This window comes from Colossoma macropomum, unplaced genomic scaffold (assembly GCF_904425465.1).
Source record: "Colossoma macropomum unplaced genomic scaffold, Colossoma_macropomum, whole genome shotgun sequence".
Lineage (NCBI taxonomy): Eukaryota > Metazoa > Chordata > Actinopteri > Characiformes > Serrasalmidae > Colossoma > Colossoma macropomum.
In genome coordinates, this window is record NW_023494791.1 from 7,019,100 (window position 1) to 7,043,311 (window position 24,212).

The window sequence follows — 24,212 nt, forward strand, 5'->3', positions numbered from 1 at the left end:
TGGACTTTTTCTTACGATCCTCTCTAGAACACATTCGAGAAAAACGTCAGATATTGGTGAACGAGGCCGACTGGTCTTTTTCTCTACGTTTTCCTGTGCTGGTCAGCACAGAATAGTCTGAATACCTTCAGCAGATAAACAGTAAAAATACAAGCCAACTACTTCTCAATTTCTACAAGGGACTTTAGACAAGAGATCTGTAATCACTGTTCATGCTGAGTATTGAGAGTGAGTACAACACTCAACAACTTCTCTACTCCAGGTTTGGTTTCATGCAAAAACAAACAAAAAAAAACCCCACAATGTCCTGCTCAATACACAGAAAACAGCAAACCCACAAAGGCCCTGCTAGCACACTGATACCATCTGCAGACTAGTTTTCATGGCACACACTGTGGCCTAAATACTGCAATTACTGTAGTAAGTTTATTTTCAGTTTTTAAGACCACTGGCCTGCATTCATAAAGCTTCCCTGAGTCGAAGAGCTGATTTAGGATCTGTTCCTCTTAGTAAACAGAGAGGAATCTGATCCTGGATCAGCACTCGTACTCAGAGAAGCTTCGTGAATACGGGCCATTGTTTGTACCCTGATGAAACACTACCTAACGTGAAGGATCATGTCTACACTGGGTCCCTTAGAAAAACAGATGAAAACCCCATTAGTTTATGTTGATTCGAGATGCACCCTCTGAAACAATCACTGCAGTGCACACTGGCCCATTCACAGTGGTGCTGACCAGCCAGCAACACCTCCTTTCTCTTCCACACAACACCAATTTGAAGTGTTTCTCTTCAGCTGTGTTTACACACAAATTCACATCTACTCTTCCAAATCTGGGGCCGGATTTATAAAAGCGCCTTGAAAGTAAAAACCTCAAGGTGTGCTTTTTTCTTAACTTCATTCTAAAAGAAAACTTTGTTTGAAAAATTGTTGTTCTTCAAATAACTTCTTAAGAACGATCTTATTTTCTTTTCTTGACTATTTTCTTAAGAATAATTCTGAAAACAAGTGGTGTTCTTGATAATATTATGCTATAAAATCTTTTCTTAACCTTACGACTGACTCACACTGTCTTGTCGACAAGTTAAGCGTCTAAATTTATCACAGACACTGTCTCTGCTGCTCCTGCGCATCCTTATCTGCCACCCCACAATTATCATATTTTCCAATGAGGTTTTTTTTTTTCTGTTGGCTGTTTCTTCCACCATCACCTCTAGTTCTTGTTTGCTATTTTTTTTAAATGCTTGGTTTGATGCTCCTCTGGGTGGATTAAATTAAATAACGGAAATAACAGTTAATACAAATTTAAAATGTATCTTGTGACGTTTGTGGTACAGGGTAAAATGCAGACAATGGAGATTTTCCCAAGAAAATCTTAAGAAAACAATTAAGATTATTTTAAAGAGAATATCTGAGAACTTCTTAAGGTTTTTTTCAAGAACTGCATTCAAGAACATTCTTATGAACTTCTTAGCGTTAATCTAAAAACTTGCGAAGGTTCCTAAGAAAGCTTTTGTGAATCCGGCTCCTGATCTCAAGCACTAACTAACTAGCACTTCCTTTAGCACTAGTTAGGCTTTCTGAAGGAGATCAGATTAGATCTGTGTGTTTAGGCATCTTTTGACCACAGCTTCACTGGTTGCTGTAGTAAGGTCATAGGTGTGGGCAAGCTGCTTGGTAACGTGTTTACAACAACAGGTGGTGTTATGACAACAAATATGAGTCGCATGGCGAGTGACCAGAAACAAAACACACTCGAAATCCAATCTGAACGTTCAAATTATCACTTTGAAAAACACAACATCTCGCTTGATACGCAGAAAACAGCAAAACAGAAAGACCCTTTAGCACCCGACACCATCTGTACACTGGATTTAATGGCACATATTGTAGCCAATACACTGTTATCACTTCAGTAAGTTTACTTTCTGTTTCATTTCAATTTTTTTTTGGACAAAACTCGACTATTAACTGCAATACAAGCAATTTACAATGCATCAGACTGCTTACACTCTTAAAAACGATAGTTCTTCAAGGGTTCTTTCGTAAGGATAGTGGTTCTATAAAGAATCATGAAACTCAAAGAACCGTTTACATGATTAAAGGGTTCTTTGCATCATGAAAGCATTACATGAGCAATAATTGTGTATTAAAATATGCAAAAGTGTTTTCTTGTTCCCTCTCAAAAATATGGTGCTTCAAGGGTTCTTTAGTAGAGAAAATGCTTCTATATAGAACCATGAACAGTCAAAGAACTTTGCATGGTTAAAGGGTTCTTTGCATCAATAAATGGTTCCTCAGACTGATGGAGAATGTGCTATAGATGGTTCTATACAGAATCTTGTTGAAAAGGGTTCTATATAGCACCAAAAATGGCTCTTCTACTGATACAAGCTTGACATTGTAACAATAGAAGAACCTTTTTGATTACTACATAGAACCCTTTTCAAGAAGATTCTATATAGAACCATCTACAGCAAATTTTAAAAGAACTCTTTCATGATGTGGGTTTATGGGTTTAATAACTTTACTAACACAGATCTAAACATACAGTGATAAATTTGGAAATTATCAGGAATATTGATTTTTTTTTAAAAAGCCAGCAAACACCACTCTGAGAGAAAGCTGTGTGAAGGAAGACTTATTCATGCTTTTCTGTGAACCAAAACCACTTTGCTCTTCTGACCTCTGTGGTCAAGGCCTGAGCTTACCAAAACTGACCATTTCCCTGTTTTGATAGCACAATGAAAAAGGATCATGCCAACGAAACGCTCTGCAGCTTCCCTATAGAGTCGACACAACATCAGTTCTGTCAGACTGATTGACTGGACGTAGGGGTGGGCAATACGGACAAAATAGATCCTTATTTTTCATACACAGCATGTATCGCGACATGGCCCAATCCCATTTCACCCCTCGCCCCTACCACTGAGCCCTTAGCCCTCTGTTTTGAGTGTTCACGTCTAGGGGTGGGGTGTCCTGATTGTTGTTGAGATAGAGGGGTAGGGCAGAGTGTTGGGGCTACATGGCCCTCCAAACAGAGGTTTTTCAGAGACTCCAAACAGAGTGATATGAGAAAAATAGAAAAACCGGCAAGATGGCTGAACAAGAGACCAAAGAAACCCACAAATGTGAGAATTTTCTCTGTTAAAAAGGACGATAACCACTGATCACTGAACATAAACAAGTATTCCCTGCCAAGAAACTTAGTTCCTTTAGAGTATGGTATCATTGCCAAGCAACCATGGACTGCTGAATGAGGAGGAAGTTTGGTTGGCCGTCACTGTTTATTACAATCATTTCATTAATTTTTTTACTTTTTGTCGTATAACAATGAACATATAATAACACAGCACTGTTTAATGCAAAATGTTCGCTTTACAAGAACTTTTTGGTCAACAGGTTATCACAGAGTCATATTTAGCACCAATCCAGCGGCGCCCTCTTCTCACACTGCGGCTGAATCTTAAACGCTCCCTACATAGTGCACTACGTAGGAATATAAATACTGGATCCTGCAGCCCAACTGTGAATAATATAGCTAAAAGAAAAGAAAAAAGTCATCTGGGACTCAGACACATCCACACTCGATGAATGATGCACTATTCGGCTGCTGAGGCTAGAATTTCTAAACTTTCATAGTGAGGATACTATTTAGGGAATACGGAGCCGTTTGGGATTCAGCCTTGGTTTGCGCTACTTCTGACTGAAACACGAACAGCTGAAGTGTGTAAACTATTCAAATGACATTCTTTAGACTTTTATATTGCCGTTTTACAGTGAATCATATTGTAAGTACTTTAATTCAAGGCTGTGATATTAATGATGGAGTTGTTTAGACTGTTAGGTATCCTTCAGCTTGTTAACTAGCTGACCAGCCTAGTTTTAGTTGAGGAAATAAACCCCTCAGAACCGGGTTCTTACTTCATCAGCACACTCGGTGCTCCATGCGAGCAGAATTAGAGTCAAACATTATTCCATTAACAGCACAAGGGTTTTTCGTGCCGTGGCGCAGTGATACAGAGTTCAGTCGTTGTGAGGCGGTCATAGGTGTGTGTATATCATGGGCTTCACAACGGCTTCAAACGTGGCTTAGCCAATCAGATTTTAGGACGAGAACTATCCGTTTTAAAAGGTGGATTTAACAGCAGATTTCAAAGCATAAACAGTCACAGGTCCTGATTCCAAAAACCCTTCATGTTAATCATAAACGTGCTTATGACGCCTTGAGCATGTAGAGCCTCTACGCTTACGTTTTCACAGACGCTGACGGTGCCTTGTTTCAACTGTAAGCATTTGCAGCACTGTTTATATTTCCTATTTACTGTTATGTATTTGCGCATAGACAGTAGGCACACACAGCTTGGCTGCAGAGATGGGCAATGAAACAGCATGTAGCTGGGTCATCTGTATCAAACTCCCTCTGGAGCTCCTATAACTCAGCAGCGCCATCGTTTCATGCGCTGCATTCCGGATGAGAACACCGCATAACCGGCTTTCGCAATCATTCTCTCTCAGTCTCTTGTTGCCTCTCAGTCTCAGTAACAGGCCTCATTCATACGGCACTCTTGCATCATCCACTAAGCACACATATAAACACATTTAAACTCCACGCCCTCTGCACGCTGGGGAGCTCTCAGCCCGGCTGTGCAGTCGGCACGGTCGTTCAGAGCAAACCCACCCTAATCACGTCCCCTCGGTGCTGATAGAGCCAATTAGCATACAGACATGTCACGCACAAAAAGGTTGCGATAACAGCGCGGCCCAACCGAAGACCGCAATATGACTCTCAGCGTGAGTCTTAAATCGACCCCTAGTTCCCCCTTAACTGGCTTATAATCTAGTCAAAGTGAGTGACCTGATCACCCCATACAGAGCAGTAGATTTACTGGAACACCGAGACACTCGAACACCTGTGAATTCACATGTTCATGACTTTGATAGCACAGCAAGAAGATGAGCGCTAACTGACCTGAAAAAGCATACAACAAAACAAACAACTGACAAAAGAAGACACATTTCAACATTAAAAACAAGAAAAATAGAAATTTATGAAATCCTATATATAAAAATCCTAACAACAACAACTGACAGTTCATAACACTCCCATTTTAAATGAACTGCACTGGCTGTCTGTATCATTCAGGACAGATTTTAAAGTTCTGCTACTAGTTTTTAGGACTCTGAATGGCCTTAAAGCACTGCTTACATCACAGAGTGTCTGTCTGTTTATGTTCCAGCACGTAATCTTAGATCTGCAGATACTGATCTGTAAAATACAGAAAACGTGGAGAGACTCTTTCAGTTATTCTGCCTCTAAACTGTGGAGCTCAGTTCACCTTTTATTAGACAGTCAAGCTCAGTGGTCACTTTCAAGAAACATTTAAAAACGTATCTCTTTAACTCAGCATTTAATTAGAACTCGATGACTTGTGGTATTTATCTATTTAATTTAATCCCTGTCATCTTCTTCTATGATTTTAAATTAGTGCTCATAATTTCTTGTATTACTGTTAAGCTGTATCACCTCTCTGTAAAACAGATTGAGCTGCCATGGCATGAAAGAGCTATATAAATACAGTATTATTATTATTATTGTGTCACGGGCAATTTGGCCACCATCTCAAGTTTTCTGTTGTTGTTTGGTTTGATTTGCACTGTATCCTTAGATACCTATACTACATCAGTTAAGGCCCTTATTTAGCTATACTAGATAAGGGCACACATACATAACCTATATTTTAAGATGCATTACAGGAAGTCCTTAGCAGACAAACATTCCAGAGCTCTACATTCTCAAAAAACCTGGACTAAACCATCACTGGGGGTACGTCTTCAGCACCTTTAGTAAGGAAACATAATTGCATCATATTGCCTTGCAAATATATATTTTTTTAAGTTGCACTGACTCCATAAACACAGCCTTTACTTTTTATTTTGCTTTTCTAGTTTAGAATTTGCCACCTCTTCCCTAAAACAGTGAAAGTAACACACCTTTAAAACTCCTTTAAGTTCACAATTGGACCTTAAGACCACTGACTGTACCTGGATGAAAACGTACATACACAGTACCTTTTTCTGAGAGTGTAGGATCATTTCTACTTTGGGTCCCTTAGAAAATAGTACCCAATTAGTGTACTACACTGATGTGAGATGCAGCCTCTGAAACAGCTACTGCAGCGTACACTGCCCCATTTACAAATGTGCTGACCAGTCACAGTGAGACCGATGCTCGCTTTCCGATACGTTTCTCTTCCACACGACACCAAATCACAGTGTCTGTCTTATCTGTGTTCACACTGCAGACAATTCTGATCTCAAATCTGATCTCAATCACTAACTGACTAACTAGCACTTACTTATAGCACTATTAGGTTTTCTGAAAAAGATCAAATTTGTGATTAGGCAGTGTCGGTTTCAACCACAGCTGGGAGTCATAAGGACTGTTTTGAGAAGCATTGGACTAAATATTGGATTCATATCAGCATTGGCAGAAAACCGCTTAAATATAAACATACTGGCATCACACAGATTTAGATCTGATTCCTTTGTAAAGCACTCTGAGCTGCCACCGGCATGAAAAGTGCTATATAAATAAAATTATTATTATTATTATTTATTATTTATTATTATTATTATTATTATCATCATTTCAAACTGTTATTTGATGATGACTGTATTCCAGGGGCCGCATTACAGAAACTTCTTATCTTTCTGTCTTCAGATCTGACAGGTCAAGATAAGATTTTTCACAAATTCGTATTACAGAAGCAAATCTGATCCTATCATTTATCTCAAGTTAGGAAATCTTAACCTACTCGATCAAAGTCGACAATCAACTGACACGTCTGTTACCTAGCAAACGTGAACATGTAATCAAAACAATCAAGTTAGTTAGCCAGGCAGCTAATGTTAGCTATCGTTACTGAGGTAGGTCAAACAAAACTAAAACGTGATAAACTGAAAGTTAATAATATTCTTTCAGCACTTTGTGCTGTTTAGAGTCGCCGCTCCACAGTTTCAGTTTCATTTCCCAAACACTTTAGCCGAGCGCGCTAACGTTATTCCTCCTAATGAACAGACACACGTTCAGCTCTGTCTCCTCATTATTCACCACCAGCACTGTAATATTGTATCTGGTGAGTTTTCATCAACATTAACACACGAAGGTAATATGAGGGGGAGGTGGAGATCAAGTCTGCAGCGTCTGGGGCTTTTAAAACGCTGTTAGAAAAAAAAACTCATAAATCAAAGCACCATTTTCAGTGTGGATAAATGTAGTCATTATGCCAGTTATAGTGAACTGTGCTGCCTGTCACTGCATACAACAACAGAAACTGACAGTTAAACCAGAAGTTAAGACACATCTGGGACAGTATTTAGGAAATGTTGTCTATTTAGGATGTTTGTGTAAAACTGTTTTCTTATCTGGAGTTAATGGACAAGATTATGAACTGGTGTTCTGTAACAGCCTCTGTCCTAAATTCAGTCCTAACTGAAGTTGTCATGGTGATTACGCAAAAATAAGATTTCAGACTTAAGAAGTTTCTGCAATACAGCCCTAGAAGAGTAGAATGATTAGGTGACACTGGGTTACTGAGCTAAAACATCTGCATTTTATTCATCTCACTACAGAAATCAACGTCGTATTACTCTGTAATGCTAATCCAGGCAGACGTAGCCCCCAATTTCTACATTTTATAAATGTTTACGTATCAGCATTGACAAATATTTACATGAAAAATACCAGATATCAACACTGGCCCACAATTCCCATACTGCTGTATCCCTACAAATGTGAGACTGGAATTTCTGTATTACACATTTTTCTGCTGTTCAGACTTCATAAAAAACCAATTCGATTCCATAGGCGAACAAATCGGATTAGGGCCGCCTGTGTGAATACAGCTTTAGGATCGCCTGCTGTAAATGACAGCAGTGCTTCCCTGAAGGCTGAGAGGCAGAATGGCCTAGATACCGAAACAAAGGATTGCAATGGAGACACTATTTACATAAGCAAATTGCTTGGCAGATGAAGCCCTCTGAGGTGACTTTGAGCACCGCCCGTGTTCCATTAAATGTCCATTACTCATCTAACCTTCCTGATACATCCAGGCGAGGAGTCGTTGTTATGGAGAGGCAGGCTTTCAGTAACTCTGCAGCTGGCTACAGATGACTCTGATTATCCAACCTCTCACACACAGACAGGGTGCGTGATGCTAATATAGCGCAGTTAACAGCGGTACGCTCAGCTTTGGTAGCTTTGGTACCAGGCAGGGGGGTATCCCTTTCCTTAAAGCGTGAAAGAGAATCCTCCTTGCCTGCCTCTCTCGCTCCTCCACTCCCCTGGTATGGTTAGATGCGGTGTCTGAGTAATTATATCGATTTCCTGCTGGGCTTACAGGCCTTAAATGCGCCAGATCACGCTCTGTGAACGCTCTTCCCTGCTTCTCTTCTGTAGCTTCACAGGGAGAGCGGGTGGCGCGGCAGGCGGCCCACCGTGAGCTCCGTGTCAGGCCAAGCAGGGCGATGGAAAGAGACAGCATCAGGCTTGCTGTGTCCTTGGGACTTTGAGGTCAGCTGTAGGTTTGAGAGAGAGAACGAGAGAGAGAGGTGGAGGTAATCGAGTAGAAACGCAACACAAGCAGTGTTAGCACGGCAGCCACAGAGTAGTTTTCTCTTGTATGTTTGCTCTGGCAGGTAATTACAGAGCAAACACAGACCCCAAGACGCTGAATGGACTCTCCCAGCTTGTGTGCTCTCTGTTCGGTAGCTCTCATTAAAAGCACCACACCAAAGCTGGTCGTCTTCCTAATGATTAGCCATGATTTGACTTTAAAAACAGCCCAAAACTTTTTTCCAGTGCATCGCTATCTCGCTGGGGCGTGAATGTGAGCTTCGGTCCAAAAGACAATGTTCTAAAGCAGCTCCTGTAGCAGCATAAGGAGAACTTAATGCTTTGAACCCGAAATCGTGAGCATGCTTGAGAGAGCTGCTGCTTTTTTAGCACATCTCGCTTTACGGTGAGAGAAAGTAACCGGTACTAAACACAGTGAGAGACTCTGCTTCCAAACCCGGCCACTGACAGGGAGGACAGAAGGCTCACTAACGCAAGTAGGACTTCCTCACGTTGCCTTTCTGCTCGTTATTTCCCCACCGGCCGTGGTCGCATACGCTGACCAACCATGCGGAATCAACCAGCTCAATGGGGAAGGGAGGGGGCTCGTTAACACGCCCAATTGGAGCCTTTGAGTCTGTTATCTGAGTTGCAGTGTGCTTGTCTCCTTGATTCCTGGCCACAAAACAAACATAAACAAGCGTAAAATGTCAAGTCGTTGGCTGTTAACCTTGGACAGTTGTGGGCCCAGTAGTGGGCAGTTTCAGGTTCAAAGCAAATCTTAATTTATTATTTAATCTTAAACTACTCGATCGAAGTCGACAATCAACTGTCACGTCTGTTACCAAGCAACTGACCACCGCACACAGCTGAAACCTAAACATGCAATCAAAATAATGTTAAAAAACTAGTGTGATAAAATGGAAGAATATTGTGAGAGCGCCCCCTGCTGTTTATCAGAGTGTCGCCGCTCCACAGTTTCAGTCTCCATTTCCCAAACGCGCCAACGTTGTTCCTCCTAATAAACAGCCACACGTTCAGCTCTGTCTCCTCATTATTCACCACCAGCACTGTAATATTTTATCTGACGAGTTTTCATCAACGTTAAAGCGCAAAGGAAATAAGAGGGGGCGGTGGAGATCAAGTCTGCAGCATCTGGGGCTTTTAAACGCTGTTAGAAAAAAAAACATCTCACAACTGAAGCCGCTATTTTGCATTGTAGACAAATGTAACATCATTATGCCACTTGTGTAGTGAACTGTGCTGCCTGCCACTGCACAAAACAATAGAAACAGATGGTAAAAACAGAAGTTAAGACTCCTCTGGGGTGTATCTTAAAGTGAGGACAGAATTTAGGAGATTTAGTCTAGTTAGGATGTTTCTGTAATACTATTTGTTATCTGGAGTTAATGGATACAACTAACATACACACACATATACATACATACATACATACACACACATATACATACATACATACATACATACATACATACACACACCTACCATCTTACCATTATCAACATTTTATATATATTATATTTGCCTCACTGCACCCTGCATGTACCTCTCCACCTTAAATGGATTTAACATTTTAGGACAAAACTTTCTCAAAACTATCAGAAAACAATGTCTTAGGCAGCATATTCATAACCATTCTGTTTGATAACTTTCTGTGAGGGAGCTTTTAGAGTCAATAAATTCCACATATGTCTGGTTCCCATCACCACCACTGTGAACAATTCTGACTCAGCAAAATCACTCTGAATGACTGTTTACATCAAATAATTAAATTACGCACAAACTTTGATTGGTAGAATTTCCCTTTAAGGGAAGCCGTAAAATAGTGGTAGCAGCAGCAGTGGAAGTGCAGGTCTTATCTGAGTATGCATAAATCCTTTGAAGGTAGTGAGGGTGCACGACAATGCAAATACTGTGTGTGTGAAAGGACATCTCGGCCCTAATCTCACGAATGTGCAAATGCTGAGTGTAACCACTGAAGCTCTGCGTGGTGGTTTAATGTCACAATGCGGTGATGTACAGAATGGGCCCCTACATTTTTAAACAAGTCAGACTGGAAAAACTGATGAATAAATCTCAAACAAAGGCACTACGGTGCAGGAAATGGTTATAAGTGTCCTGTAAAAGAAAGGCAGCATAGAAGTATTCTGCATAAAATCACAAGTCTGTGTATTAGCTGAGGACGCAAAATGATCTCTCCACTCCATTATCCAACCATAAAAACAGAAACGCAAGATTTAGCCTCGCAAATAGGCCATGCAACCCTGTCGTCTATCAGGGTGTCCCACACTGCAGCCCCAAACGTCTGTTTTTCTGCACACAGACCCATCAGTGGCACTGCCCTTGTGGATTACTATGGGGAAGCTTAAAATGATGAAATGGCCTGAATCAAGTCTGATTTCATTCGCCGTTTTCAATTAAATAAAGCCATTAAGCTCTGTGTTGGAAAAAGGGGGCATTTGGGAGGGCGGGGCAGTTCCAGAGTATTCAGAGAAGGCAAGATGAAGGCAAAGAGAGGCCCTAGAACCCATGTAGCAAACACAAGGCCCGTGGAAGAGATCAGGCCTGCGACACACTGGCCGTTCGTACATACGCCGTACATGCGCTGCAGAGCGGTCCAGCAAGAAACTTAGACAGACGTCCTTTATCCAGATTGATAAACAGTCAAATCAGTGCAATAAAAACATCATTTGTAAAAGAGCACTGTACATTTGTTTACCCTCAGCAGCATTCTGAGTGAACTAACTGGGAAATCTGTGTGCAGCACGGAATGTTTATCTGTAAACAAATGAGAGAGTTTTTGTTTTTTAAAGTATTTATTCGGCTTCCAGTTTCATTTTCATTGATTTTCGTGGCTTATTTGATTTCGTGGCTTAATGGCACGCAGAAAAAAAAACAGCTACTCGTCTTCTCTAAACGCCGTGCTGCTTCTGGGACACTCTGCTCGCACAGCCTGCGCGAAAGCACTGACCTATTAACCAACCATGAGAGCCCAAATGAAAATCAAGACATGTGCCATGCAAAGGTAGCATGCGTGAGTCTGCCCTTAGACTGGCTTTACATGATGGAACCTTCATGCAACAAATGTGAAACTCACTAAAAACTCAGCTGCAACAGCTGCAACCATCTCAAATTAATGCAACAACTATCAAGAAACAGCCAATCTTAACGCTGATGATGCTGATCAATGGACAAGAAAATAACTGATGCACTGATGAAGGTTTATAACAAGATCCTGAAAACAAGATCCTCCTGATTAACTATTTGCAAGTTTGGTAGTGTTTCATTTTGTCAGTTTCCAGAGCCACAAAAAAAAAAAAAAAACTCTTAAAACTTACATTTTTTTGTAAACAGCTGGCTTAACTAGCCAGCTTACAGCTGTTCAAACAGCTGCTTGTGCCACCATTTATGCTTATGTTAGCCTGTTGTTGCTGTATTAGGAATGCCCTGTAATTTTACACAGAGCACAGATTTCTTTGGGAAACAAAGGATAAAAATTATTATACTCGTTAATGAACTCGCACGGATAGAATTAGTGAGGTATCAAGTACAACCGCACTACCTAAACACTAATATTTAAAGACTAACACATACAGAACACAAGTCCAATATTTATTAAAGAATCATAGATAGACAGACAGACAGACAGACAGACAGCCAATAACATCAATGACAAATATGCATTACACTGCGTGGATGATTTTATATAGCAAAACCAATCCAATGCATCAAAAAAGACTAAGGCCAAATAAGCAGCTTGTATTTTTTTAAAATATATGATATAGTTCGTACTATATAAAATCATCTGCCTTGTATTATTTACACTTGCATATCACAATAACAACAGGCTAACAAGGCGCAAGTATCCATTTAAACAGCTGTTACCATTAGCAGGCTAGTTAGCCATGTTAGCTTCATTTACAATCACCCATCGTCTGATTTACTTTCTAGTCCATTGATCCGGTGAAATCAATCATGTGAAATGTCACCGTTGTCACTGTTGTCAGCGATAATGCGATTTGTTTTTGACGTTTTGATTGGCTGTTTCATTGAACTTGTTTCGTGAAGTTAAGAAAGATGCTTGCAACTGTTGCGCTGAGTTTCAAAGAGTTGCGGGTTAATTTCCACTGGGCAACTCAAATAAAATTTAGTTTCACGTAAGTTTCAAGCAAATAAAGTTGTGTGAAAGTTTCACTGCGTAAAGCCAGCCTCAGAATCACGTATGCAAGGACAAGCCTGAAGACCGATCAATACGGACAGCGTAATAACACCGACACACGATTGCACCGGCGAACACACAGTCCTGAGCTCAGGGACAAACAGACACACTTACAAGCACGCAATCATGCAAACAGTCACCCACACACTCAATCACCGAGCCACGATTCCATTCGACTGTCATCTCAAACTCATTTAAACGCAGAGGTGAGCTCAGGCGACCTTCCTGTAAGAGGCTGGTTCTGCAAGCCTATTTAGATTTTCAGTCGCTAAGGGGAGCGTCTGTTCTACCACCACACAATCCAACAGCATATCTGAGGTACGCAGCCTAATAAGGGATGCCTTGAGGCATTAGTGCCAGCCCAGAGGCTGCATCAGGAGGGACAGGTAACCAAGCGCCTCCTCATCCATCATCGCGCTGCTCTTGCCCGCCTCCATTAACTGTCCGCATCAAGGCTACCATGTGCCGCCGAGCAGCCGAGAAGGGCAGCGAGCTGGCCGCCTGAGCCGGGAGCGATGAGCTTTCACTTAGCTCGATTATGCCGGAGGTGATTACGATGACCCCCACCTGCACTGCCCTCCTACAATGGCCAGCTCTGGCCTGTCCTCCAAGTATTTCACATCAGCCATTTCAAACCACCTCATGCAGAACTGAAGCAGCGGTCAGGAAAAGCATAAATGGCACAATTAGGCAATTTAAAAAAACAAATATGGCAGCACTCCAAGACGACCTGCTGAATATTCCTGTGTTATTTTTTCTGATCATTCTAGTAATTAGATCCCTGCACTTCAGTGCATGCGGAAAGGTCATTTTCGATTAAATTTGCATTCCTATTTTGGAGAAAAATCATGACGCTGTCAGAACATTTACCAGGACAAGCAGAAGCACGCTGCGGGAGTGACCTCGGACAGCCAGGGACCATATGAGGTCACAGAAATCAGAGCTTGACTTTTCTAGAAATACCTCAGGAATTTTAATAGCACTATATTTCAATAAGACCTGCAATATTCAAACGATGGCCTCCTTTGATGTCAAATCTGAAGGACCCTCTGATCTTGACTCGGCTGTGTTCTGGATTCAAAAGAAAAACACTACAATGCATTAAGTCCAATTTGAATCCCATTAAAATAGAATTTATGGATCACTGCTGACACAATTACGAAGACTAATGTTAAGCACTGACAAGATATACAACGCTGCGCAGCTGGACATCTCACTGTGTCCAATTTATGTGCTTTTAACTCTGTGAAGTGAATGAGTTTAACACTAGTTCAAGCACAAATACACACTGTATTGTGCAAAAGTGAGGTTCTTCCTGACAGCTACACATCCTTTCAGACCCATAGCGCTGAGTCGTCTTCTCACAGTGGAAGGATGGACAGGAACACCTGTGGATGTTTTCAGATCTGAAGCAGCTTGATTTTCTCCTCTCTCTCAGAGATGAAAGCTTTAAGTGCTGTTTATCTGATGGGGACAGTTTTGTCTACCAGGTCTTCCAGGTGGCTGTTAGGAGACACACTTTCTTTGTAGCTTTTTATCGTTTTTTTTTTTAAATAAAGTTGTGGAAACTCCTGTTTTTCCACTTATTTTTCTTTGACTTTCTTTATGTCTAATCTCCTCTGAAATATCTCCTTTAGCCATTTTTGATCTCGTGAGGCAGCGAAGGTGAATTGGGTAGTGAATGCAAGTGTCTCTTTAGGCAGACGCAGCTGTAACTGGTTGGGTTTCACTCTTCCATCCCTCAAATCATAAACTGGCAGTATGTACACAAACGTAAAGAGTGGATATATGAATAGATTTAATATTACATTTAGTGTTGGGGTCCTTTGCATAATTTTTGGTTAAACATATTTTCCTGACAGTGAAAAATGAATAACTTAATGGCTGTTTTGACTGGAAAATAATTAAACGAAAGGGTAGTCTGTGACTTTTCCCAGTACTATACGCTCAAACACATGGGTAATATCTCAAGGATGGCCATGAACATCTGACTCCCATGACCCACTGAGCAGGGCAGGATCACCGACTTAGAGCAGAAACACAAAAAAGTAGTGAGTGAGGATTTCCTTTCGCGATTTTTCCATTTCCGTTCACTCAGGCATGGGCACAATGGCTATTACATCACTGGGACATTATTAGATCATATTAGGGAAATGTCAGTCAGTAAAGTCAGAACGTCACTGCATCTTAAGTATCTTACTCTCTCTAATAATTAAGTACAAGCCATAGCCTACAGAGGAGGACGAGAGGAAGAGCTAACGGCTCATCACGTCCATTTACTGCATGCGAGAGGAAAACAGACATAAGGCATTGCTCATTAAAGGCATACTGAAGGCTGAATAATGACCCTTTTTCCTGTTCACTGAACATTACCATTCTCTACATATAAGCACATTCACAGCCAGGCTGGTAGCAGCTCTACTGTAATCCCGTTGCTGGTATTCGACAAAGCCAAACGCGCCTTAGGAACATCTACAATTACACATAATCACCCACAACCAAGACTAGGAGCAGCACAATACAGTACAATACTACACGCAGACGCATTAAATCACAAGATAACCAATTTTTATGCTTAAACAGAAATCGAGCCACTTCATGCCGAACAGAAATGACGTATTATTGAGTTGCTCGCGGAAGATTTCATCCATAGAAATTAGCTCATACATCAGAAAAAGATGGAGATCCCTTCTGCGCTGCATAATTGTAATGCCAAGAGGTTCACCCCAGCCTCAATTTCCAGACAAGTGTTATTATTAACATGATTAACAGCCTTGAATGAATCATCTTTTTATTAACAGGATTAACAATCATGAATGAATAAAAAATCAGAAAACACGAAGCTCCCGAATTTGGGCCCCAAGCCTTGAGCTGAGATTGTACAGGGTAGAAGTGGGTGATACGGCAAGAATCTAATATCGCGATACTTTAAGAAATTTTCACGATACACGATATGTCACAATATTTATTTTTTCAGGCATCTGAACAGCTGGAACAGAGAAAAAAGAACCAGTAGTGATACATCTTTAAAAACACTATCAAAAAATTGCGAATGCAGTGGTTTTTATTTACTATTTTGCACACTGTGTTGCACTAAATCCAATGAAACGGGACTAATTTTGCTCTCTTTGTGATGAAACATGCAGTTGGTCAGTGATCTACAAGTACTGACGTGATATATTCAGAAAAGCATCTTGTATTGTAACACACACACATATATATATATATACACATATACATATACATATATATATATATATATACATATATATATATATATATATATATATACATATATATATATATATATATATATATATATATAGTATAGATGGAGAATGACTTTAAACAGTAATCTAAACTCTACAATGGGTTTTCAGGTCCAGAACACCGGAGTCCCTCTATCTATCACAGCTTAAGGCTGTGCTAAACAATCAAGACTGTGCACATCCTTCAACGCCCAAACAAAAAGAAAACTGGGGCAACAGCGTCACAGAAGAAGCCCAATTTCCACTGATGTAGCTCGCTGGCTAGTTTCACTGAGCTCAAACTCCAGAACCAGAGGATTGCTTTGGCAGGAGATGCTACTGGAGCCCAAACAGAGTGTACACAATAATATTCTTACACATGAAAAACATTATCAATACATACAATTGATTTAACTCTACTCACCATAATTAACTACATTCACACACTCACAGTTAAACATCATTTACTAAGTGACAGCAAAACATGTCTTTAGACTCTCTAAAATCTTTACTATAGATTTGTCTGTCAGAACTGATATGAGTTTTAAGTGACAGCATCAAAATTTCATTTTGCCAACTACAGTGTGTACTGAATTCTAGTAATCACATTTGGATGGTGCTCCTTTATTTTCTGAGCTGTTGAAATGTTGCTGCTGTTTATGATCTTTGGAAATGAGGTTCAGTGGGATGCACAGACCAAACGGTTACAATATAAACCGAATCTAGTAAGCTTACTGAAGCTTGGTTTTGAAGTACACCATAATAAGCCTTGATAAGATAGCTATGCAGACCGTTTGATGCACACAGCAATGTTTAATGTAAAGTACTTCTTGGCCACCAAATTACCACCGAGTCTTATTTAGCACCAATCCAGTGGCGACAAATCTGCTTGTGCAGGGGCTGAATCTCAAACGGCTGCCTGCTCCCTACATAGTGCACTGCATAGGAATTTAAATACTGGATCCTGCAGCCCAACAGTGCAAAATATGGCTAATCATTTGGGACTCAGACACATCCACACTTGATAAATGATGCACTATTTAGCTGTAGAGGCTAGAATTTTGGAAATTTAGGGAATACAGAGCCGTTTGGGATGCAGCCTGGGTTTGACGTGACTTCTGACTGAAACATGGATTTGAAGTGTCATTCAAGTGACATTTTTACACTTTTTTTTACATGTTTACACTTTTTTTTACAGTTAACCATACTGTAAGTACTTTAATTCAAGCCTGTGATATATAGAGCTGTTTAGTGTGTTTGCTATCTTTTAGCCTGTTAGCTAGCTGACCAGCCTAGTTCTAGTTAAGAATATAAGTTGCCAGCCCCTCAGTTTAAACAAAAAATGGGTTCTTACTTCATCAATATACTCGGTGCTCCATACAGGCAGCATGAGAGTCAAAGATTATTCCATTAACAGCACACAGTTTTTTGTGCTGTGGCGTATTAATGTACACTTTAGTCGCTGTAAGGCGGTTATAGGTGTGCGTATATCATGGATTTTACAACGGCTTCGAACGCGGCTCAACCAATTAGATTTCAGGACTGGAACTATCCGTTTTATAAATCAGGCGAACCATCACATCTTCAGTGGAGCTTAATCCACAGCTGGATGAGCACATCACCATCCTGAAGGTCACTAAATCAGGTAGAGCTGTCACCTTTAGTTAACCAGTCATATGGCCATGCCCATTCAATGTCCAAATGCTGGAGATCAACTATTCATAATCAAAATGAGCTCAGGATCACTTGATTCATTGGCAATCTACACCAACGATAACGACCACGTTTCAGTCCATGACTCGTCTTTAAGAGATGTCAAAAATCAGAGGGACCATAATTGCTGGCTACGATCAATTAGCCAGGTCTTGGCTTGAAGGCTTATCAATCACCTCATCACTTTAGCGCTGCAGGGAGCTTTGCACTGCGACACTCTCACTCCCCACAGAGCTGCCACGTTCTTATCCCGCTAATCCAGATCACCGCAGCCACACGCTCAATCAGCAGCAGGGGTTAACTTATTTAAATCCTGATTGGATTAATGTGCCTTAAGGTGGTCCAGGATACTTGGCCCTGTTTGGTTCCCTCTCATATAAAGGCAAGCTACAACAAGAGCTAAAGGTAAACCAGTGAGACGATTTCTTTCATAAATCAAGCTGGGGTATTACTGCATGCTGAAAAACCTCCAAATGGGAGGGGCGTAATACCAAAGGGGTGGATCATATCTTCAAATGGGAGGGCATTACTCAGAGTGCTTTACTCAGAGTGCTTTACTATTGGGTGCTAAGAAGTCTGGGTTTTCTGCAACACTGCAGAAATGAATTAATTTTTTAAAGGGCCCATATCATGGAAAATCAAATTTACCTCTGTTTTTTGAGATTAAGGAGTTTTAAGTAATATGCAAACACTGTTAAACTTTCCAAACATCCCATCAACTCTCCAGCTCACACAGTCTGAATGGAAACTGCACAAACAGCCTGCATTTCACTGTTTGTACAAACTTGTTCATATACATCCACCTATTCAGCCTCACCCACTCACACTGACGCTCTAGGCAATGCTTCACCTCTGAATACTTCCTGAATGAGGTTCAATACAGAGCAGCCAATCAGGAAAGAGATACACTTTTAAAAAGGATGGTTTTTCAAGGGTTCTTCAGTGAGGACTGTGGTTTTATATAGAATCATGAGCACCGAAAGCACAATCTGCATGATTAAAGGGTTATTTGCATCATGAAAAGGTTCTTCAGATTGATGGAGAATGTGCCGCAGACGGTTCTATATAGCACCCTTCTGAAAAAGGTTCTATTTTTATAGATTTCTGATATTGTAAAGTTGTCAAGCTTATAACAGAAAAACTCTTTTTGAAACCTTTTCAAAAAGGTTCTATATAGAACCCCTTCATGATGCAAAGAACCCTTTCAAGGGTTATGTGCATTATGAAGGGGTTCTTCAGATTGTTGGAGAATGTGCTGTAGATGGTTAGGGTTCTATATAGAACCCCTGTATGATGCAAAGAACCCTTCAATCACGCAAATGGTTCTTTGAGTGTTCATGGTTCTATACAGAACCACTGTCTTCACTAAAGAAACCTAGAAAAACCATCATTTTTAAGGGTGTAATTCATCATATATCAGCCTTAAAGGCCCAAGGAAGGTTGGTATTCATTTGTGAAAATGAATTATGAATATTTTTGGTACATAAAACAACACAAATGTTATAAGTCTAAAAAATGTGTATTTAAATGGGTTAAATCCACATCATGGATATCATTTATAAAATCACCGAAGTTGGTTCAGCCTGCAGGCATACAAACTTAAAGTCTGAAGATCAAACGTTCTTCAGCAAAACCTTTCTGAGATATAACCGATGCAGCCAAGCGGATCCCAGAAACGGTGATTTATTGGTTCTTCCGCGGGCAGCACTGGTTCACTCTGTCGAGTCCCTTTGTGTCCTCCCTTTCTCAAATGAGGCTACCTTTATAGGACAGCTGCATCAATAGGGAGCCTGTGAAGGTTAAGTGCCTCTCTCCAGGGTCCAACATCAGTGTCAAGCTTAGGATCCAGCCCCTAACGATGATGCCTTCAGCGTATAGATCCGAGGCACATGCATGCTAAGTCATGCTTCCCATGGTACGCCAGTAGATAAAGGTGGAGTGTCCCATCATGTGGACTCTATTAAACCATAAGCTAAATCAGCCTGAGCCTTCTGACCAAGCTGCTCTCATGCTTTTACCCCTATGATGAAAAACAGCTAATCAGCCTCTGATGAGCTCTTCAGCTGCAGGACAGTCGTTGCTATTGCTTTGCTTTGCTCCAGGATTCCATCGTAAGACTTTCTGTTGTTTAACTCTTGTCCTCAGTGCAACTAGGCAGATGAAGACAGGCCAGTTTTGCTGTCGCTGCTCTGTCGTGCGCTGACAGGCTCCTGCGAGGCTTTGCGTCAGCCACGCTTGACCGGGCAGGAAGCCCCTGTAAATGCAGACAGGGCCAAAAATACTGCCTGCCTGAAATGATATAAAAACCTGATATATGAAGCTACAGATGGATTTATGATCAAACCAGGGTTCATGCCGCACAGAACGGAGCCAATTTACAGTAGCAGCTCCCTCAATGGATCTGCGGAAAACATTAAGGACGCTGGGGAGATGGCGAAAAAAAGGCATGTGTGCTTAAACAGGTTTATTATTAGCCAACATTATTAAGAGCCAAATCCCACAGGTAAAATTAAGCAGTTCACTGGCCCTTTTATGACTCCCCATTTGCTTCTCCTTACTTCAGAATTCTTAAACCTGCCTGCCTTATTGCCTTAAAGAGGGAATTCTTCATATTTTTACATTATCAGTCATTCAGAGTGGTTTGATGCACAAAAGCCCCATTCCAGAGAAAGTCAGAACTGATGGTGGTGGACTGTGGTGATGTCCGAAGAAAGTGGTGCACAACTTGGACGTGTTGCACCAATGAGACACTGGTTTGCGACAGTTTTCATAAAAGTTTTGGCCTAAAATGTATATTTTTTATCCACTCATGGAGGAGAGGTACATAGTGGAGCACTGTAAAGCAAACTAGTCTACAAAGAAAGCTTATTTCTTTAGATTTACCACTATTTTTACACTATCAACATGACATATCGCTGTTCTCCTATCTCCAAAATAGTAACTTTACAGGAGAAGGAAAAAAAACGTACTTTACTTTTAATGTAAGTCAATGGAACCAGACTTTTTTCCATGTAACTTTGGGCCATTTCCTTTGGTCCAGTCATCATGAAATTTACACACAGTGTAAAGGATAACAGGCGTTTTCACACAATGTCAAAAACTGAAAACCGACAAAAACGGACAATGTTTTGTTCTGACAGCAGCGATTTAAAAAAACTCGGATGACGTTTAGGTTATTTTCTTTCCAGAAGGCTATAATTGCATTGCAGATGTTGTGATGCCCACTGTAATTAAAAAACAGAAGAGGAAAATCTGAGATGGTGAGTGTCTCTATAACGCACTTGGTTTACATCCACTGAGCCGAGCCCAAGTTATACCCTTATAGCTGCACTTTGCTTCACTGAGCCTACCGAGCGTGCGCTGCAGTGTGGATTGCAAATTGGCACTGGAGTGCCACAGCGCTCAGAGCAGAGAGCTCAGGGCAAAGCTCCTGAAGGGAAATCCAGAGGCTATCCGCTCTACAGGGAAACACCTAAAAAAGAGGGAGGGGTCATGGAGAGCAGAGGGAATTCGAGAAGAGAGCCTGACCTGGACCAATCAGCTCTGGAGGAGAAGGGAATAGCGTGCAAGGGTGTTTGTGTGAATACCTGAGTATGAGAGAGAGACACACACACAGAGGGAGGAGAGAGAGAGAGAGCATATCCCTGTCTTTGGCTCCTCTGCTGCTGGGATCTATGAGGAGTTCTGCCGCACTGTCACAATACTCACTACTCACACACTCACACACATACACACACACACACACTGCAGAGGCTCGTGCAGCGCGAGGTATCTGATAAGCACATTAAAGCCATTAAAAAAAAACAGAAAATAAAATCAATGCCCAGCAATCAGCGACCACATCAAAAGAGCGAGGACAAGTACACTAAACCGGCCCGTGCACTCACTGCGCGTGAGTGAGCGCGCGCGCCGGCTCGTGCCCTCCTCTGCTCTGCTCACACTCAGCAGCGTTACGTTAAAGTTGAGAGTGCACTGTTGCATTCAAGGTTATCCCGTTTCGAAAGAGCAGCAGGCTGGCCCACTCCGGCCTGAAGGACCGGACCGGTATCTGTTACCTGCTCGGCTTTGACCGAGCTGAACGATTTGACACGAAACGAAGACGTTCAGAAGAACGTACAGTGGCCGCATTAGCTTAGTCCTGTTAGCTGTACAGTGCACGCCTGCGGACCAGCCCAGCCGAGTGAACGAGCTAATAACGCAATGGCACAACTGTTTACTATTCACCGGCCATGCGAAAACACGGTGAAGACGCATGTGTGACTAACGTGGCCGTATAACCCAAAATACTCAAGTAAGTGCGAGGCTGAAGTTGCCTTCCTATTCGAATTTCCCCGTTCCACCTTAAAACGGTGCAGCAGTGACATTCCGTTTAAGGCGGAACGGGGAAAATTCGAACGAGAAGCTGGCGAATAGGAGGCTGACTTCAGCTTCGCCAAGTCGCTAGCAGGCTACTTCCTTAGCGGGCTCCCTCTGCTGCTCCGCCACCCCTCTCGGCAGAAACCCTCATCCGCCCCCCCGCCTCGGTCCAACACAACACCCCGCTCTCCCGTCCGGGTCCTACCGTGCTGGTGTGTGGCTGATGTCGGTGTGAGGAGGAAAAGGGAGAGGCTGCCGCAACGCCGCTCCGGGACAGGACGAGTCTGCACACTTTCGCGGCCATCTCTGGAGTGAGAGCCAGGCAAGAAGGCAACTGCTGCGGACGAGCTGAGTGGAGACCGCGGAGGGGAAGGGAGGGGAATGGGGAGGGTTAACGTTACTGGGCTGGTCTGCCGCACACGCACACGCACACGCACACAGCCAGATCAGTCATTTTCAAACCGAGCTCAGCACAGCCGATAGAAACATTACTTCTCGTGTTGCCACACAAACACAGCGAGGCTAAGTGAAGTCAGAACAAACACGGATGAACGGCCCGCTTTCAACCAAACAGCAGTTCATATTTCACTCATTCTCATTCAGCCCCGTCGTTATTGTGTCTCCATGACTACAGTTTAAACCGTTTATGTACGAAGACCAAGAAAGCGGCCGTTGTGAGGGGAAACGTGAAAGCAGCGATGTGATTGGCCGAGAGGTTACCTGCTGGCAGCGCACGAGCACTTCTTCAGCCAATGAAAAGCGGAGTCTCAGTTTGACAACTTAAGGACGCCAATTTCGGCCAATCAGAGAACGCGGGACACTCGCACGCGCCTGCAGCGTTGTAGTCGAAGCGATCGGTTATGAGATTAATTTACGATCGATTCATCGATTTATTCCTCAATATGTTACCCACATTGTCATATATGTTACATTTGGTCACGATTTTATGAGGCTAATTTGTGGAAGCTTATATTCTAAATTTTCTTAGGACCCTTCAGCACTTCCATACTAAAATAAATGGTTCGTCGAGGGTTCTTTGGTAAAGGACATGGTTCTGTTTGGAACCATATGTTCTATATATAACCACTGCATGCCTAAACAGTGCTTTGTATTGTGAAAGGGTTCTTCACATTGATGGAGAATGTGCTGTGTATGGTCCTACACACTTAAAAAATATGGTTCTTCATGGGTTCTCTAGTAAAAAAAAATAAAAGGTTCTATATGGAACCATGAACACTCAAAAAACCCTTTACATGATTAATGGGTTCTTTGCATTATGAAAGGGTTCTTCAGATTGATAGCGAATGTGCTGTATATGGTCCTACACACTTAAAAAATATGGTTCTTCAAGGGTTCTTTAGTAAAAAAAGGTTCTATATGGAACCCTGAACACTCAAAGAACCCTTTGCATGATTAATGGGTTCTTTGCATTATATAAGGGTTCTTCAGGTTGACGGAGAATGTGCTATATATGGTTCTATGTATAAATGTTTTTGAAAAAGATTCTATATATCACCAAAGGGGTTCTTCTATTGATACAAGCTTGACATAGTTACAATAGAAGAACCATTTTTGGTGCTATGTAAAGTCATTTTTACAAAAAGAACCATATATAACATATTTTTCAATCAATCTGAAGAAACATTTCACCAGGCAAGGACCATTTAAGCATGAAATGGTTCTATATAGAACTATAGTAGAATCATTATATTCTATAATCTATAGGGGCATCAGATGCTTCAGATGTCTGGTTCCTCTCACCGCCGCTGTGAACAGTTCTGACTCTGTAAGTTTCTCTAGAACAGAGAATTTCACAACTCTGAATGACATCTTAACTGTTTAATTATGTAGATTTTTTTGAAAAATCAGTGGACTTCCCCTTTGAAGGTTTTTTGAGCTTTTCAACTTGCTAACAGTACACTTGCGAGATTCATTCACCTTGTTCGATTCCTAATGCTAAACCATTGTAATGAGGCTGCTCCTCAATCAAACTGGGTGATTCGTTTTCAGTCACAGCCTGATGAAAACTGACTGTTT

At 41.5% G+C, this 24,212-nt stretch overlaps 1 protein-coding gene across 1 annotated transcript in view; it reads right to left on the reverse strand.

Annotated features, from left to right (window-relative positions):
• The window catches only part of mcu (mitochondrial calcium uniporter), a 122,944-nt gene extending 100,385 nt beyond the window's left edge, over positions 1–22,559 (reverse strand). Inside the window, exon 1 of the mRNA XM_036573726.1 lies at positions 22,381–22,559. Within this exon, the coding sequence (XP_036429619.1) occupies positions 22,381–22,479 (99 nt within the window). The 5' untranslated portion in view covers positions 22,480–22,559. The remainder of the gene's footprint in view (positions 1–22,380) is intronic.
• Positions 22,560–24,212: the final 1,653 nt, after the last annotated feature.